General features: G+C 32.9%; 1 protein-coding gene across 6 annotated transcripts in view; it reads right to left on the bottom strand.

Annotated features, from left to right (window-relative positions):
* Qki (QKI, KH domain containing RNA binding) overlaps positions 1 to 16,941 on the bottom strand; it is a 149,848-nt gene that overhangs the window by 45,123 nt on the left and 87,784 nt on the right. For all 6 annotated transcript variants that reach the window (XR_010041974.1, XM_063233091.1, XM_063233089.1 and 3 more), the window contains exon 4: positions 781 to 924. Coding sequence is in view for 5 of the 6 variants with exons in the window: in XM_063233091.1 (XP_063089161.1) it covers positions 781 to 924 (144 nt within the window). In the remaining variant the exon portion in view is untranslated. The remainder of the gene's footprint in view (positions 1 to 780; positions 925 to 16,941) is intronic.

Below are 16,941 nucleotides of genomic sequence, written 5' to 3' on the forward strand. Positions count from 1 at the left end.
GAATGTTTAAGATTTATAAAAGAGATTATTAGGAAAATAAAGAATAAACTGTCTGGGAAGTAAAACAGTAGAGGCTGTACTCATTTATGTAAATGCCAACACAATTTTATCCAACATAATACTAATAGTATCACTAGTTTTTCGATAACAAGCTAGAATCGATAGTTCTATATACTTTTATTAATATATGAAAGTATTTTAATAATGACAGAGAAAATCTAATAACTTTTTATTTTTCATTGAAAAATGTAACACTTGGGTAATAGTTCAGTTATCATTTCTACAGTTACGAAAGAGTTACCTAATAATAAGCAACAGACCCTAATGAGAATAAAAGAGAATGAAGGAGAATAAGAACATAAAACTATGAAGCTCAGTAATTTTTATTATCTTAGAGATAATATACTTTCTTTGGGAGATAAGGATATACACTAGAATACCTTACATCCAAAGGCAATAATGTACCTCTACTATTCAGCTCACCAAACACAAGCTTCAGATTTGTACAGATTTCTAAATAGTATTTAATTGCTCTTTCAAAAATAAATATGTCCATCAGCCTACTGATGCTATATCTATATTCTTCCACTAAATACAGTGATTTAAAAGCTGAGTTTATTATTTTTGAGCGGTCTATTAACTATATTTGCTCTCCTCCCACATTACTTTCTTCATAAAAATAGACTTCCTCAGTTAAGAATTTGTACAATGTGTTTGTCTTGAAATTTCAATAAAAAAAAAGATGACACCTAAATTTGAGATTTTGAAATTATTACTTACTGCAGGCACCAGTAATTTCTTCACTTCTTCAACTGCTCTTTTCAGTTTGATTTCTGCTCTGTTTTGAGCATCTTCCACAGTGATTAGTACATGTAAATCTTCATTCAGATGCTCCCAGTTGGGCTTGCCTCTATTCTGCTCCTCCTAAAATATTGACAAAGTATACTATCACAAACATTTTTAAAAGAGAATACATCTTCTTCAAAATATGCACCTGCTGTCAATTATTTAGGATTTTTTAAAAAAACATTATTTTTTTAGCAACATTACAAACCTTTTAGATTTTTTTTCCAGGCCAAAAACAAGGCCTGATGGTGGACCTCTGGGTTAAATGATAGCTAATCAATAAATATTTGTTGAATATATACTATGTACCAGGCAGGCAGCCAAATGCTAAGGACAATCACCTCTATAATGTTTTTATACACTTTATTAAGAAGCTTACATATGGCACCATTCTAAAGTACGAAAAGTACTTGGAGAAGCATGTTATTTCTGTACGAGTAAGAAAGTCATCAAATCTAAGCAAGCCACTTATCAATATCACAAAGCAAACAAGCTGTCAATTTAGAAGTTGAATCAAAGTTTTAATTTTCAAATTCAGTGATAGTACCACTTTAATAACATTAGTTTATAGTCAACATTAGGCAGCATTTGGCAAACAGACATTGTGCATAGGAAGTGCTATTTGTTTTAGATATATCAAGTATTATTTATGGAATCATTTCACTATAATCACAAGAATACATGCAAAACTAATTTTAAATGCATTTCCATGAGACTATACCTTAAAACTGAATTATAGGATCACAATTTCCTTCTATTAAGGCACAGTTATATGGAAAGTATCTGTATTCCATTTCCTTGATTTGTTTTGTTTTGTTTTGTTTTGTTTTTACTCACTATTTAGTTCAGGTTGACCCAGGACTGTGTAGCTCAGGCTGGCTCTGAACTCACAGTAATCCTCCTGCCTCAGCCTCTCCAGTGCTGGAATTACAGGCTTGCACGACCATGTCTGGCCATCTAATCATCTAGTAAGGAAGATCCTCATACTGGAAACCTTAGAAGGACAGATGGCCACATTGTCCTTTCACCTAAACCATAGTAATTTGTTGTTTTGTTGAGACGGGGTGCAGGCTGGCTTTAAGTTTATTATATACTCAGACCTGCCTTGAACTCACAGTGATCCTCTGAGATTCCAAGGACATGTGACCATGCCCAGCATAATTTCACAGTTGATTCTTCCTTTAAGTATTTGAGATAACATATATATATATATATATATATATATATATATATATATATATGTATATACATATACTTACTCATAATTTAATAATTTAAAAATACTGACACATAAGGAAAGTGTAAGTGGTTCAGCACAAAGTACCACAGATAAACAGTGATTAGCACCTGTTGCTGTTGAAATTCCAATCAAAGAAAATAAAACTGCAGCTTTCTACTACAGCTCGTATGACTGAGCTTAGCCAATGAAGACAGAGTTCTTGCTTTATTTTCAGTTGTTATCATTAGTAGGAAAATGTATCTGCATATTGGAGGGTTAGACATCCCTTGAACTTCACTAGTGAATTCAGATAGCATAATGGATAAACAGGGTTCCAGGGAGTATTTGAAAATTTCAGGGAGATAGTGACAGTGTTTACCCCACATGTAAACAACTCAAGGCATGTGTATTTCAATGTTAGATCACAGTAAATCCTTTTGATAATGATACATTTTTACAGAGCTAGATTTTTGGTGGCTGTAAAAATAACTTATGCAAAAATCAATGTAGTGGCTCACACCTATAATCTCAGCAAGGGGATGATGAGTCAAGAGGACTGCTGTGAGGTTCCAGGCTAGCCTGAACTACATAACAAGACTCTCTAAAAATAAGGAAAAAAAAAAAAAAATCAAACATGAAACAAGAAAACAGGCTATGTCACCTGATTCCAAAACTTGGAAATGTGAACATAATCCAAGAAAGTACAAAAGCTATTAATAATGTGGCTCTCAATTTCTTTCCTCGGTTTAAGGTATTTAAATACTAATTAAACTGCTTGGGAAATAAATACTTAACAACTACAACTAAAAGAAATTTCTTTTTGCTTAGGCAACATCATGAAAAACTAAACGAGAAACTAGAAGGAGTCAATCAAGGAAGTGGGAATGGTGGGGTTGTTAGCTGTACGGCAAACAATACAAAATGTGCAAAAACACTTTTATAGCCAAAAAAATCCATGTTTAAATATAGATTTTAATTTTTATGTTGAAGAATGCTATTTCCCCCACTACAATATGCGTTTGTAGTCATCTTTTTTTTTCCCCTCTTGGCAAACCTACGAAAGTTACTTGCATTATCTAGGGGACTTATAAACCATGCCTACTTGTCTAAATCCAGTCAAGATTAAGTAACAGGAACCAGATTCACTGCCCTACCTGACACCATCAAAACACATATAGCAGTAGTTTCAAGCCACTGGAAGTGGGCAACTGAGGGCAATGCTGGCAAAGAGACCAGAAAAAATGTGAGTCTGCAGCTAAACTGCCCAGGTTAATCATTTGAGAATTTGGGTCGAGCTGTCTCCTGGAGTGGAGGACCAAGTTAAAAGTCCATGGAAAATGAAGCAGCCAGAGTTCACTCTTACAAGTCCTGAACAAAGGAAATGAGAACTGCAGAGGCCAGGAAAAAACTGCCCTGCCCCTCAAGGTCATGAAAACTTCATGGTTCACAAGAACTACACGGAAAGGTCTTGCCTCACTAGGAGAAAGAGTTTTAAACCTAGCCTGTTCCAGTACTGCCTAAATAAATGTTAAAAGCAAGACCTAAGAGGACCAAATGATTTCCCAATGATCCCACTGTGTTTCAGAACAAATTGAAGGATTCTTATAGGAATTTAAAAATATCCAATTAATTGTGGCTGTGATACTAGGGGCAGAGGAGGAGATAGCAGAACAGATAAACACAAGGATAATAAAGGAACATTTATAATCTAAAATATTTCAGAAGAACTAAAGAAAGAAAACAAACTGTATCACAGAAACACACACACACACACACACACACACACACACACACATATATATATATATATATATATATATATATATATATATATGAAGAGATTTAGAAAGGAGAGTATTATCTGCATGATAGGAACACAGAACAAAACTCCAGTGTAAATTGCCAGTTTTACTGGAGGAATACATTTTTGAGTTGTAAAAACACTTTGGTCAGTGCCAGGTGTGGTAGTGTATACCTGTAATCTCAGCACTGCAGAGGCTGAGACAGGAGGATCCCTGCAAAGTTCAAGGCTAGTCTGAGCTACATAATGAACTCAAGGCCAATCTGAACTACATACCAAGGAACCCTCTATCTCAAAAAAACAAATAAAACACAATGTCATACTTTCAGCCAATGTGTACTCTCAAATTCGACAAATTAAATGCAATAAATAAATAAATAAGCAAAAGAAAGTTACAGCTATTGTTACTTTCCAAAACAAACACTTGTACTTATAGTTTGAAAAACAAAGAACAAATGCTTCCAAAGAAGGTGAAATTGATGAGACTGTATGTATTTTTACTTTTGTAACTTTAAAAGTAGCTACTACAATAAGAGCAAAATGTCAGTAAAGACCAAAGACATGAATAATTATATGTACAAAGAGTAAATTCAAAGCTTTAAGGTAAGCAGAAATGAGATGACGATTCCAGAAAGTGAAACTAATTTTATATATACACAATGAATTAATATTTAATAGCATAATAAGGAATTTTATAATGTTCTTCACACCTGACAGGCACACACAAAACTAATCATAGATGATTATGGTCTATATTCTTGATAAGCATATTATAAAGAAATAAATATCAAATACCTTACTCTCTAAAGTGACAAATTTAAAAACAAAAATGACAATCACAAGGCCAATTAAGCTTTTATTAAAATACTTACTGTTTGTCTGTCAGCTGTGATGCTAAACAATGTAAATACATAAGCTCATTCAATCCGAACTGAACTGCATGACTCTGGGACTACTGCTCTTACTAATGTGTTATCAAAGAGGCTGAGGCAGACATGGCTCGTCCAATGCATAGCAATATGCTGTTGAATGCAAGTAAGGCAACTTTACAGCCTGCAGTCCTACCAAAGAAATCAGCTATATGAGAATCCTAAAATTAGGTAAACTGCCCTAAATTAGCATCATGAATTAGTAAGAAACCAGAAGAAATAGAACAGAGTTAATCTTTTAAACTTTACTATTTTCAATTTCCTTTAGGTAGAATTCTAAGTCTTCTATTGAAAGAAATTTAAGGGACTTTGAATGTGGAAGTGGGGGAATCAAGAAATTTGATTTTTTTCCTTTCATAGAGGCATTTCTCCCAATTGTAAGCAAAGTCATTTTCCCATAAGAGAATTCCTGAGCAAGTCACAGGAGTAGTAGCAAGAATTAGAAGCAAAGCATCTGGTCAAGCAGATCTTTTGCCCCTATAAAAATGCTCTTTCCTTAAATGAGAAAATAATCTATCAAACTTCAATGAGACAAATATAGTATATGAAAAGAATAAACCGATAGCCATTTAATTTACTCAGATTTTCCTGTCTTTTAAGTTTATAAATGATGAAGTTACTAAAACTAAAATGTGATGTTAATACATATGCATATCTCCAATATTATCAACTCAGTGTTCAGTAACACTGCTTTCTAAAAATAAGATATAAAATTTAAAAAATAAATAAAAATAAAAGATCACCCACATCATTCCAGAAGCTGCCGTACACAGTGATGTAAAAATACAAAATAAAAACAAAATTCTCAACATATAAGAAATTACATGTGTTGTGGAACAAGTTTAATGAGTCACTGCCTGTGAAGTTTAAAATTATGCTCTAATTACAGTATGAAAAACAAATAATTTTGTAACATGAAGCATCAGAGTACACTGAGTATCCTGATCCTCTGTGAGATTCTTTTAATTATGTATCTGTAGACAAAAACTTCTGCTTCCACTGTGCTCCTAATGTGAATGTTCACATAAAACCACTTGGAAAGATATTCACAAGTGTTCTATATGGAAGCAGATTTCAGTAACACTGTTACTATATATACATACACACACATATATATAGATAGATATATACCTTCAAGTATTAAAGCTTATTCATCCAACTATCTTGTTATTTAACTAATGCAAAGTTAGTCTGAGGAATGTTTGATGAGAAACTGGACATAAAATCAATTCATACAGTCATATTCTTCACTGACTCCAGGCATAAAGGTTTACTTCGAAACAACTTTTAAACTTGAACCAATCATGTTTTCAAAACAAGTTATTTCATAATACACAAACCCTAGGATAATTTTACATTTAGCTTATTGAAATCATCACCTTAAAAAAGTTTTGTACCAGGCATTCAATAAATGCTTGGAATTAAATGTAACAGTTTGCTAATTTACAGTAAACTCTTTTTTCTATTATGGCAAATACTTTCCAACTTAAAAACAAAAGAACAACTAAAAATGCTTTCCCTTCAAGAAAACACTATCAATAAACATTACTATATAAGTCTTCCTCCTAATTTTCATGTATAAGTTCCACTAATTAATTACTGTATGGCCAAGTTAAACTATAACCCCAGTCCTGACCAAATAATGCTGGACTACATCAATCACTACCAAAGTAAGATTCTTTGTATCTGAGGAGCCTGCAGTATGCAGAAACAATTTTGAAAAGGACTATTTGCGAAGTCAAATAGGACCCTAATGATATCATAACTAAGACTAGAAAAGTGAAATAATAATGTGAACAGAACTTCCCATAAAAAGATTAAGAACAAGATGATATGCTTTTTAATTTCACTTTTGAGCAAGATTAAAGACCAACAGCTGGCTTATGTTTAACAAAAATAGTAAAGATGGAATAAAGGACTATGAAAAATTCTCTTGGTCTATGTTTCTGTTGCACATCAACTCCTAGATACTCAAGAGGGTAAGGCAAGAGGATCATAAATTACAGCCCAATCTAGGCAATTCAGTGAAACTCTATGGCAAAATTTTAAAAATAAAGAGGAAGAGGCTAGGAATGTAGCTCAGTGTTAAAAGAGTGTTTGCTTAATATGCAGGAGATCTTTGTACCACAGAATTTTAGTGCACATGGAAGTTCAAAATTCTTCCCCAAAGCATTAACTCAAGTTTCTAACTAATTCGCATGTGAAATTCTGTGTACAGTATTTTATTCTCTCCACCATTTACTGATACATAAAATGATTATTAAAGCTTTGGGAAAACCAATCATCTGTTTTAGTATTTAATGTATTAAAATATTCACTGAAATATCTGCTTCTAGTATACCAAAAAGAGAAGACAGTAAATAGAAGACCAGTAATTAGCAGTTGTATTTACCTACAACTGTGATGGTAAACCTTTAAGAGATGAGTGCCCAAACTGCAACCCATTTATTCATTGTAAAAGGACAACATTGCAACCTGAATACAGAGGGTTTAGTTCAGAATAATGACCTCATACATTCACACCTCTGTATTAAAAGAAAAGCAAATAACGTGAGTGCCATAGGTTTGCCACCACTGATCCACATTAGCTTCTTAAATCATCAAAATCTTCAATTTAAAAAGTTTTATCTTCTAGCAAAAATTATTAACAGATTCACCATTAGACTGGATGTTTCCTCTAATTTTTTCATTTGGCATTACCAGTCCAGTATATATTTAAAAGCCCTTATAGGTAGGGAAACAGGATTAGCTTCACAAACCTTACCACTAAACCCCTTAACTATTTAGTATTTAGAACAACAGAGCATTAAGATTCAAAAATAAAGTCAGAGTTATCAATATTATTTTTTAAAAAAAGAGCCCATAGTTTTATAATCAGCAGTTTATAAAACATTTTGGTTATTTTAACAATTTTAAAGATAGAAATGAATATAACCACCTATTTTTTTCCATTTAAAAATGAGATAAAGTAAAAGACCAAAACCTGATTCAATTCAATGCATATACTTGAACTGACTTCAGCAGAAACACTTTCGGTTTTGAAGACCTTACAACCACTACAGAAGTCAACAAGAAAGGTTAAATATGACATTTAATGAACAAACTAATCAAATCACCCTCACTTAATGGAAAATAGTAATGAGAAACGGGATTTTTTCTTAAAATATGCACATGGATATCAAGATTTATGTAATAAAAGTTTAAAGTTCAGAGTAAGAGTCACAGCACATGGTTTACTGTATAAGTTATTTTTCCTAAGGTAATTTTAATATTTAGACAAATGCAGTAGAACAATTATTTATTTCAGAATATGATTTTCACTTATATTTACTGACAAAATCGTGGAAAGTAGTTCATGAACTAAGGTACTACTATATGCCTTTCAGGAAAAAAAGAAGTTTAATAAAGCTAAACCTATGATCTCTATAGTTTTAGACTGGAGGAGAGCTCAGTTCATGTAGCGTTTGGACTTCAAATGACATTTGTAGGAGGATCAACAATTTCCTAAAAAGGAACAAACCATGGTCATAATTTTTCACAGGCTTCAAACAAAATAGACTGAAATAGTAGGAAAGGAAAAAAATTAATGGAACTGAAGAATGACTTTAAGTAATACTTTTATAATGTCTTCCCAAGTTCCGTCCACGCTGTCCGAATTTACTCTCCTCCTGCCTTGCTTTACTTTCCCAGCACTTTATCACTCTATCAGTATACTTAAGATTGTGATCCAGACAGGAAAGCTCTATAAAGACTGTTCTTTTCCAGTTCATATAAAATACATTTTTAAAGCCCATGCAAAAGCTCAATACCCAAATAATAGCTTTATATTTTCTTCTCTTCTGACATATGCAACCTTAACCTGTGATTCATTTATATTTTCATCAGCTTTCCTTGAATATTAATTTATGTACTTTTTAAATATAAATATACACATCACAGTTCTATATTCTATTAAAATGTCCCACACAAAATGTACTTCTAGTTTCTTAGCACACATTCATACCATCATAATTAACAATAATTTATAAGCATTACAGAATCCATAGCTTAACCATTACATATCTTCATTACTGAATATACACTACTATCCTTAAACTATCCAAGAAAATATTTTGCAGGTAATGAGTATTTTAAATACATCTGGTATATGTTAAAGAGCTATACTATAAAATGAAAATATCAAGTTATAAAATATATTGATTAATCACTAAGATTTTAAACCATATGTTTTCTCCATTTATACTGAGTCTTTTCTACTCAAGTTAGGGAAAGTATCTGATTTCAAGATCTATACAAATACTTATGGTTAGTACTACTTTTTCAGGCAATATTAATGAATGTTACCTGTCCTCTGTGAAATAAAACGCATACAGAAAATAAAAATGCTTAAGAGTACAAAATGAACTACAACCACAAGTAAAAAAAGAATTACCTTGAAAGACTCTGTCTTATATCCTTCAGAAAAAGACCACAGCGTAGTATATCTATTAGGATTTCCAACTCTAAAAGAACAATAACACATGGCCCACCATATTATAAAAAGGTGTTTTTAGAAGAAAAAGAACAGGCTAAGGATGTAGCCCAGTGTAAGAAAACTTGTCTAGCATGTACCAAGTCCCAGATTTCATCCCCATTACAACCAAGAAAAAAGAACAACTTCATTTGTAGTTGCTGTTTTGCAACATCCTCAGCAACTTAATGCACTGTGGATATTCACATCATTCATACTGCCCAAATATTAATTTACAACTTCCCTCAAATCATCTTCAGCCCATCAATACTAAACAGTATCAGTGGAATAATGATTTTGAGTTATGTCTGAAAATTTTGGGAAACATATCTATGTGTCCAAGAGAAAACTTGTCAGAAAAGAATTTTGGTAAGGAAGCAGGAATGCAATTTATAATTGTTTTGTAGTCCATGAGGCTTAGCAGTGCTAATAAGCATTAATAGAGACTTCATTTTCTCACTGATAACCATACCATTGTTTGCTCCAAACCTTGACTTATCATTTACTCACTCTAGAATAAAAAGCAAATATAAAGAATTGATGTAGGTAGAAGGGAAAACAGAAGGCTGTCTATTTGCTATATTAACTACGTCAAAAAAAAGGGGGGGGGGGACAAGGAGATTATAAAAATATAAATCTAATGGCAGCCAAATTTCAGCTACTTTTGTAATTTTGTGTAACTCATTATTTAAAGTTAACTATGTCTTAAAATCTTACTGTCTCACTTCTATAAATTACTGTTGCAAAAGTAAGAGAAAATGTTAAAGGCAATGACAAGCTCATAGTACCTCCACATTTTACTAGGTAACCCCTTTTTCCTTTTTTATTCTGTCTTTAAAAATGGCTTTCTAAGGCTGAGGCAGGAGGATCATTGCGAGTTTGAGACCAGCCTGGGCTACAAAGTGAACTCAAGGCCAGCCTGAACTGCTGCCTAGAGACTCTGTCTCAAAAAGAGCAAAAAAAAAAAAAAAAAAAAAAAAGGCTTTCTAGCTACGAAGATTTCCCAAAATTCTAATGCAAAACTTTGTTCTTGACATATATGAACACAACCAAGCACCAAGGATTTTCCAGTTCCTCAATTAGGAAGATACCAAATTAAAACCACTCTAAAAAATAAAATAGCAACCAATCACTGTTTACTCTGAATTAAAGACTGAAAGCATGTGGATACAGCTGACAGCACTAATAGTCCTGGCTAGTCAGGAGGCTGAGGCAAGAGGATGGGCTTCAGCCCAGGAGTTCAAAAGGCTAGCCTGGAAATGCAGACAGACCCTATTCCCAAATAAAAAGGTAAATACAAGGTTAATTATATAAATATATTCATCTAAAACATTTATAGCATTTACAATTATCTGAATGAGTAATTAGCTTTGATTTTAACTGATAATTACATCACGTCTTAGATTTTAAAAATTAGGATAATTTAAATTATTGAAAAGGCAACTGATAAGATTTACCTAGTGCACATTTCTCCTATACTTACACTATTTTATCACTGTAAATCCACAAAACTGAAAACTTCTAATCTTTTATTAACATTTAGCTAACGAGATAAAACTATAAAAATCAGTATCTTTCTTATAATCCTTCATAATCTAACAAAACATGATCATAAAATGATATGGTTAATACAGAATAATACCTTAAGTAATTCAGCTTTTCTTCTTCCTTGAAAGACAGAGTTATGCTTACTTCATTTTAGCACTTTTGAAATAGAACCTACATAAGAGTGAGACTGGTATGTACAGTAAAAGATGTCAGTAAGTTGAAAGCATTTTAAAAACTCATTCTCCAGTGGTGCTGTTGGATGTTCTGAGGCTTCACAGCAATCGACCATGAGGCACTGTGCAAGCAGCACCGCTGCAAAGGCTTGTACCTACAGCCCTGGAGTCACAGTCTCAGTAATCTCTTACCATTTCTATTTTGTAGAATTCTGATAAGCAGAAATAGCTATACACACATCTATTTTCGTGAATTATACTAATGTACGCAGTATTTATAATTTCCCAAAAAACTATTTTACAATTTCCAACAAACTGTTAACTAAAATCTAGTTACACTTATGGCTTTGTACTGCTAAAAACTGACACTTAAAATACTATATATTATCTAATGCATTAATGATTAATTCCTATTAAATGTTATGTTTTATTGTTGTTTTATACTTTAATATAGTGACTTCAGAATTATGCCAAGGAATAATCTGATCAGAATAAAAAGTTAAGTGGATCTGTTTTGTTTTCTTTATCAGATCACTTCAAGCATAGTTAAGCTTCAGAAACAAAAAATAAATGATCTTATTATCAAGTGACATTTTTATCACCGCTTAATCAAAGTTTATTTGTTTCACAATATAGATAAACATCTCTAAAATATTTCATCAGTGACCAAGGAAAGGGTGTGCTACCTGTCCTTCAGTAATTAAAGACATATCTTACCTAAGATGAAAATAAAGTCCAGTCTTTTATAATATCTTGCTCTGTTTTCTTTGGTTTTGTAATTAAAACACGAGTGCAGAAGAAAACATTTCCTGAGGTACAAAGCAAACTATAAAAATGCCATATAACTAAGAATAATATTTAAAACTGACCTATTTTTAAGTTACTATAGTTAATTTTAAGAGCAAAGCTTAATTTAAATAATAGTAATCCATTATTATTGGAGAAACCATCTTTTTGGAAAAGAATACACTTTTAAGGATCTGTCTATATTCTAAAACAGTAATTTTTTAAAAACACTGGAGCTATTTCCTATAATGTTGAGTAACTCAGCAGTCACAAACTTGAATGATAGATATTATTAACTTACTTCACAGCATGTGCCAAGGATGTTAGTGCATCCCTCTAACCAACCTCGGCACTTATGAAGCTAAGGCAGGAGGATCCTATCAAGTTCAAGGTCACCCTGAACTACACAGGCCAGCCTGAACTAGCCTGCAAGATTCTGTTTAAAGGGGCTGGGGATTTAGCTCAGCGGTATAAGCGCCTGCCTCGCAAGCAGGCAGTCGTGAGTTCGATCCCTGGTACCGATAAAAACGAAAGAGACAAAAAAAAAAAAAAAGATTCTGTTTAAAAACAAAACAAAACAAAACAACAAACAAAACCAACCAACCAATCAATCAATCCCTCAAATAAGAGGGCGAGTCACATGAAGTCACACCATCATTAGGTAAATGGCCTGAAACATGAACCCAATTCTAACTTGTAGACCACAACTCTACTGTGTCACATTGGGAGTATGAGCACACCATTGTTTTTAAGGTCCAGACAAAACCTGACCTTTCTATAATAGTCCTGCTAATGTGATTCTTATTATGATACATTTTTATAAAGTAACACTGTATCTCTATACATTAGTTCTTTGATCTCTATTATTAAGATAAGGATTTCTGTCTAATACTTCTTAAAATATACTGCACACTGAGATGTTTGTTTAATAGTGAGAAGAAAACAATCTGGCTAGGAAAAGGAAGAGAAAATACTATTTCCAACTCTAGACCTAGTTTAGTTCTCTGATTTCATCAACAGAACAAAGTATAAAGCAACACATCCTCATGCTGAACAGAAAGCTTAGTAACGATGTACTTTTATTTTATTCTATTCTGAGAAGGATAATTAGTAATAAATTCCTATGTCCACAAATAGATACAAAACTAAACACTTTGAGAAAGGTAGAAATGGCAAATTTGTTGGGGACTTTATCTCACAAGTGCTCTTTAAAAAGTAAAACTTGACATTCTATGAATAGAAATTTAAGGATTGAAAGGAACATTTGCTATAATTATTCCATGTAAAACAAGGTTACCCCAAATTATTACATATAAATGGGACCATAATCCCAAAACTTGCAGCCTGTGAAGTGAAAATAATTAATCTATATGTACAAAATAAAACTTTGACATTAACAGTTAACAATACCTCAACATGTGTCTCATTTATCAATGAAGCATTAAATCAGTGATGGTGAACCTACTGAAAGATCTAAATGGTTTGCATTCACTCTACTGTCCTTCAATATCAATAAAAATGGTTTTATTATAATCAAGTCAAGAAGTATGGCCTTACAAAGAATGTTCATATTGTTTACAATATTTTAGACTCATACCAAGGGAACCTGGATAACAAAAGAAGAGTGTACAGTTTCCTCTTAATTATAGTAGCCATTACTAGGGAAAAAGTACATATGACCAATTAAAAATTCCTTTATACATAAAACATACTGTTTTCCAATCTGCTTATATGTGCCCTTTATAACTAAAACGTATGCTCATCAATCTTGATTGGATCCTCAGCACTTAGCATACCACAAGGCAACTTTTCATATGTCTATGAATACAGATATTAAGAACTAACTCTTAAGCTGATGTAACTTGTAACTTATATTTCATGGAAAACAAGATTCCCCTAGCAGTTTCTAAATAGTGCCTGCTTCTGTTCGTTGTCTGCTTTGTTTTGGAGCTTTTCGGGGGTAGGTAGTGGTGACAACTGCAGATGGAACCCAGGATATTTATGGTAAGCTACATCCCCAGTTGTTTATTTTGAGAGAGGGTCTTGCTAAATCAGTAAATTTCCCATAGTGGGCTTGAACTTGTGATCTTTTTTCCTCAGCCTCTCAAACTGCTGTGGATACAGACCAGTGCCACTATGCCTGGCTTCCTCTAGACTATTTCTATACTTCCTTGCTATTTTTAAGATTGAAACATTTGAAGATTATATGAACTGCAGTAAGATAAAATCTTGCTTAAAACTTCTCAACTACGATTCTTTCACATTAAATATTAAAAGGAATCTGCATGTTTAATACATAAAATTGGTAGTAGGAAGAAAAATAAAAAACAAATGAGAATAAATAAGGGGTGGGGTTACAGGCATAGCTCAGCAGCATAATGTCCGCCTGGCAAGCACAAGGTCTTGAGTTTGATTCCCAGCACTAAAAATAAATAAATGAATGAATAAATAAATAAATAAATAAACAAACAAACAAACGAATGAACAATCCAATATGGTAAATCCATGTTAAGCATAGATTAAATATAAGTTAGAAAAGGACCGGGTGTCCTCTGACTGATTTTTAACTTTCTAGAAACAGTTATGGTATCTAATACCATCTAAACTTATATTGTACACGCATCAATAAAATTATCCTAGAGTACCAATAAACAAAATAAGAGGCTTTTGTGCTGTGTTAAATACACTAACCTATAGCTGCCAAGATGTCACTTCCATTACGTTTCTGATTAAGGTGATCCAAAATGGATATTCCTTCCTAAAAGTTGGAGGGCAGTGAGAAGAATTCACCTTCTCCGAGCTACTCTCTGAAACACTAATCTAGATGTTGCTGTGATAGGATTTTGTAGATATAATTATCAGATTATCTTAGATGGGACAGATTTAATCATCTGGAATTCTTTAAAAGGGGCTTGGGCGGTCTCTAAATTCAGATTTGGAAACCACTACCTGGGATTTACAAAAACCTATCCTCTTCTCCTTGATCTTCCCTCCCACTAACTGCTTTGGGGACTCAGGACTCACAAGCATGAACAAATATGTAAGCCAATTCTTGTAATAAATATGTATGTCTGCTGCTGCTTTTCTAGGTGGATATGGATACATTTTTCATTAGAGTTTCACCTTCAAATAAAATTTCAAAAGTAAAAATTTTAAAGATTCCATTTAAGCCACTAAAGCCAGTTACAGATTATGTGAAGCTAAAGTTAAATTTTACCAATACAATATGGACATGTTTCAAAACAACTATGTTTAGAAAATTTCTTTGTTTTTGTTTTGGCTCAATACTGAAGACCAGGATTTGAAGTCAGGGGTACTATACCTCAAAGCTATGACCTTAGCCCTTTCTCTTTTGAGATGAGATCTTGCTTAATTAATTGCCCAGGCTGATATCAAACTTGTAATGCTGAGCCTTGCTCCTGACTCAGTCTGCAGGTCAGATTTATAAGCATAGGCATACGGAACCTTATCTAGCTGTTTAGAAGTATTTTTCAGCCCAATCAGTTAAAAGTCTATTACAGAAAAAAAAAAAGAGTCTATTACGAGACATCAAATACTTAAAACCAAGTAAATATGTTTTAAAAATCATCAAGTATTCATTTTGGTGTGAAAAAGTAAATTTTAAAAGAAATATATTGGATTAATCTTTTTGCTCATTAAACACAATGGAAAGATAGGGAAACAATGGAAAACAAAGTCTTTCTGAAATAAGTCACAGGGCAATAAAGGTGTATTGAATGACTGACTGTAAATCTTCAAACTTAGATATGGGTAATTTAAGATGAATTTTTTCAAACTATGTTTCATCCAAAAATGTTGTTACTAAGCTAGCTATAAGGAACAGGGTAGAATGTATGAGTGTTGTACAGCAAATATACTTTTAACTTTCTACAAACTTAAAGAAAGACATTAATGAAGGACCCATAAAGATATTAAACTTACTTACTATCCCAGAATACACTACATTTAGTTTACTAGTCCATCAGAAGAAGACACTGTTTTTGAAAAGAATTCAGTAGGGTGACATATTTGACCCAGACAGGAGAAAAGTTAAAAGCCTTAATTTCTTGACAATTATCAATTACAATATTTAATTTATGTTTTAACTAAAAAACAGTAACCAATTGCCTAAGCCAGAAAAGGTATAGTATTCTATATTTAAAGTGCCTTTTGACAGATTCAAAAATTTCAAAATTTAGCCTATGAAAAATCTCTCCATAAAGGACGATTTAGGATCATATTATGTTTCCTTTTCAATTATTTTATGTATAAAAAAACATTAGATTTTAGTACAATAACAAGTAGACTAGTAGTATACTCTTTAAAAAATTTTCAATTCTGAGTATATGTTAAATCAAGTGTATTTAGCTAATTTATTCATTTTTCACTGATGCATAATACAGCAGTACCTCAGCTCATAAATTTAAGTCTTTCCATGATTCTGACTGCAAACTGAATCAGACAAGGACCCAATTCAATTCAATAGTCAGGTTCACTGTAGACAGTATGGTCATGCCACCTGTCTTAGTTACTCTGCTTGTTGCTGAGACAATACACCTGACACCTGAAGTTAAAAGTTTATTTCAGCTCACAGTCTGAGGAGGTTCCAGTTCATAGACAGCTGGCTCCCATGCAGCACAGAATGGTAGAGGAGCATAGCAGAGAACTTGTCCAAGGCATGGCAAGCGGATGGTAGGGCAGCAGCAGCAACCAGCCTATCCCTCTTATCCCTTCCAGGCTACCTGCATTTTGGGTGGTGCCACCCACACCCAAAATAGAGGCCTTCCCATTATCCACACTCAGAGCTATGCTTAACCAATCGGTGGACTAATTTAGTAATCACAAAACCTTAATTTCAGCATCACACACCCTAGACACAGTCACCTCCCAAACGCCCCATCCTGTGACCATATGAGGGTTTGACAGCTATCTAGATACAAGCAGGAACACTGTCCTAGGATATGCCTCTCTATCCCACTCCTCTCCACTCTATACTCAGACGTACAATTATGACTCTGAAATCAATTCATTCAGTTCCACTGAAAATGTTAAAAAACCTATTATATTTTATTGCTCTTAAGACTTATTCAGAAAACATTCTAAAGACTTTAAAATCACTTAACAGTATT

This window comes from Cavia porcellus, unplaced genomic scaffold, assembly GCF_034190915.1.
Source record: "Cavia porcellus strain 051 isolate PalLab524CR breed Dunkin Hartley unplaced genomic scaffold, mCavPor4.1 scaffold_22, whole genome shotgun sequence".
In the NCBI taxonomy this organism is placed as follows: domain Eukaryota; kingdom Metazoa; phylum Chordata; class Mammalia; order Rodentia; family Caviidae; genus Cavia; species Cavia porcellus.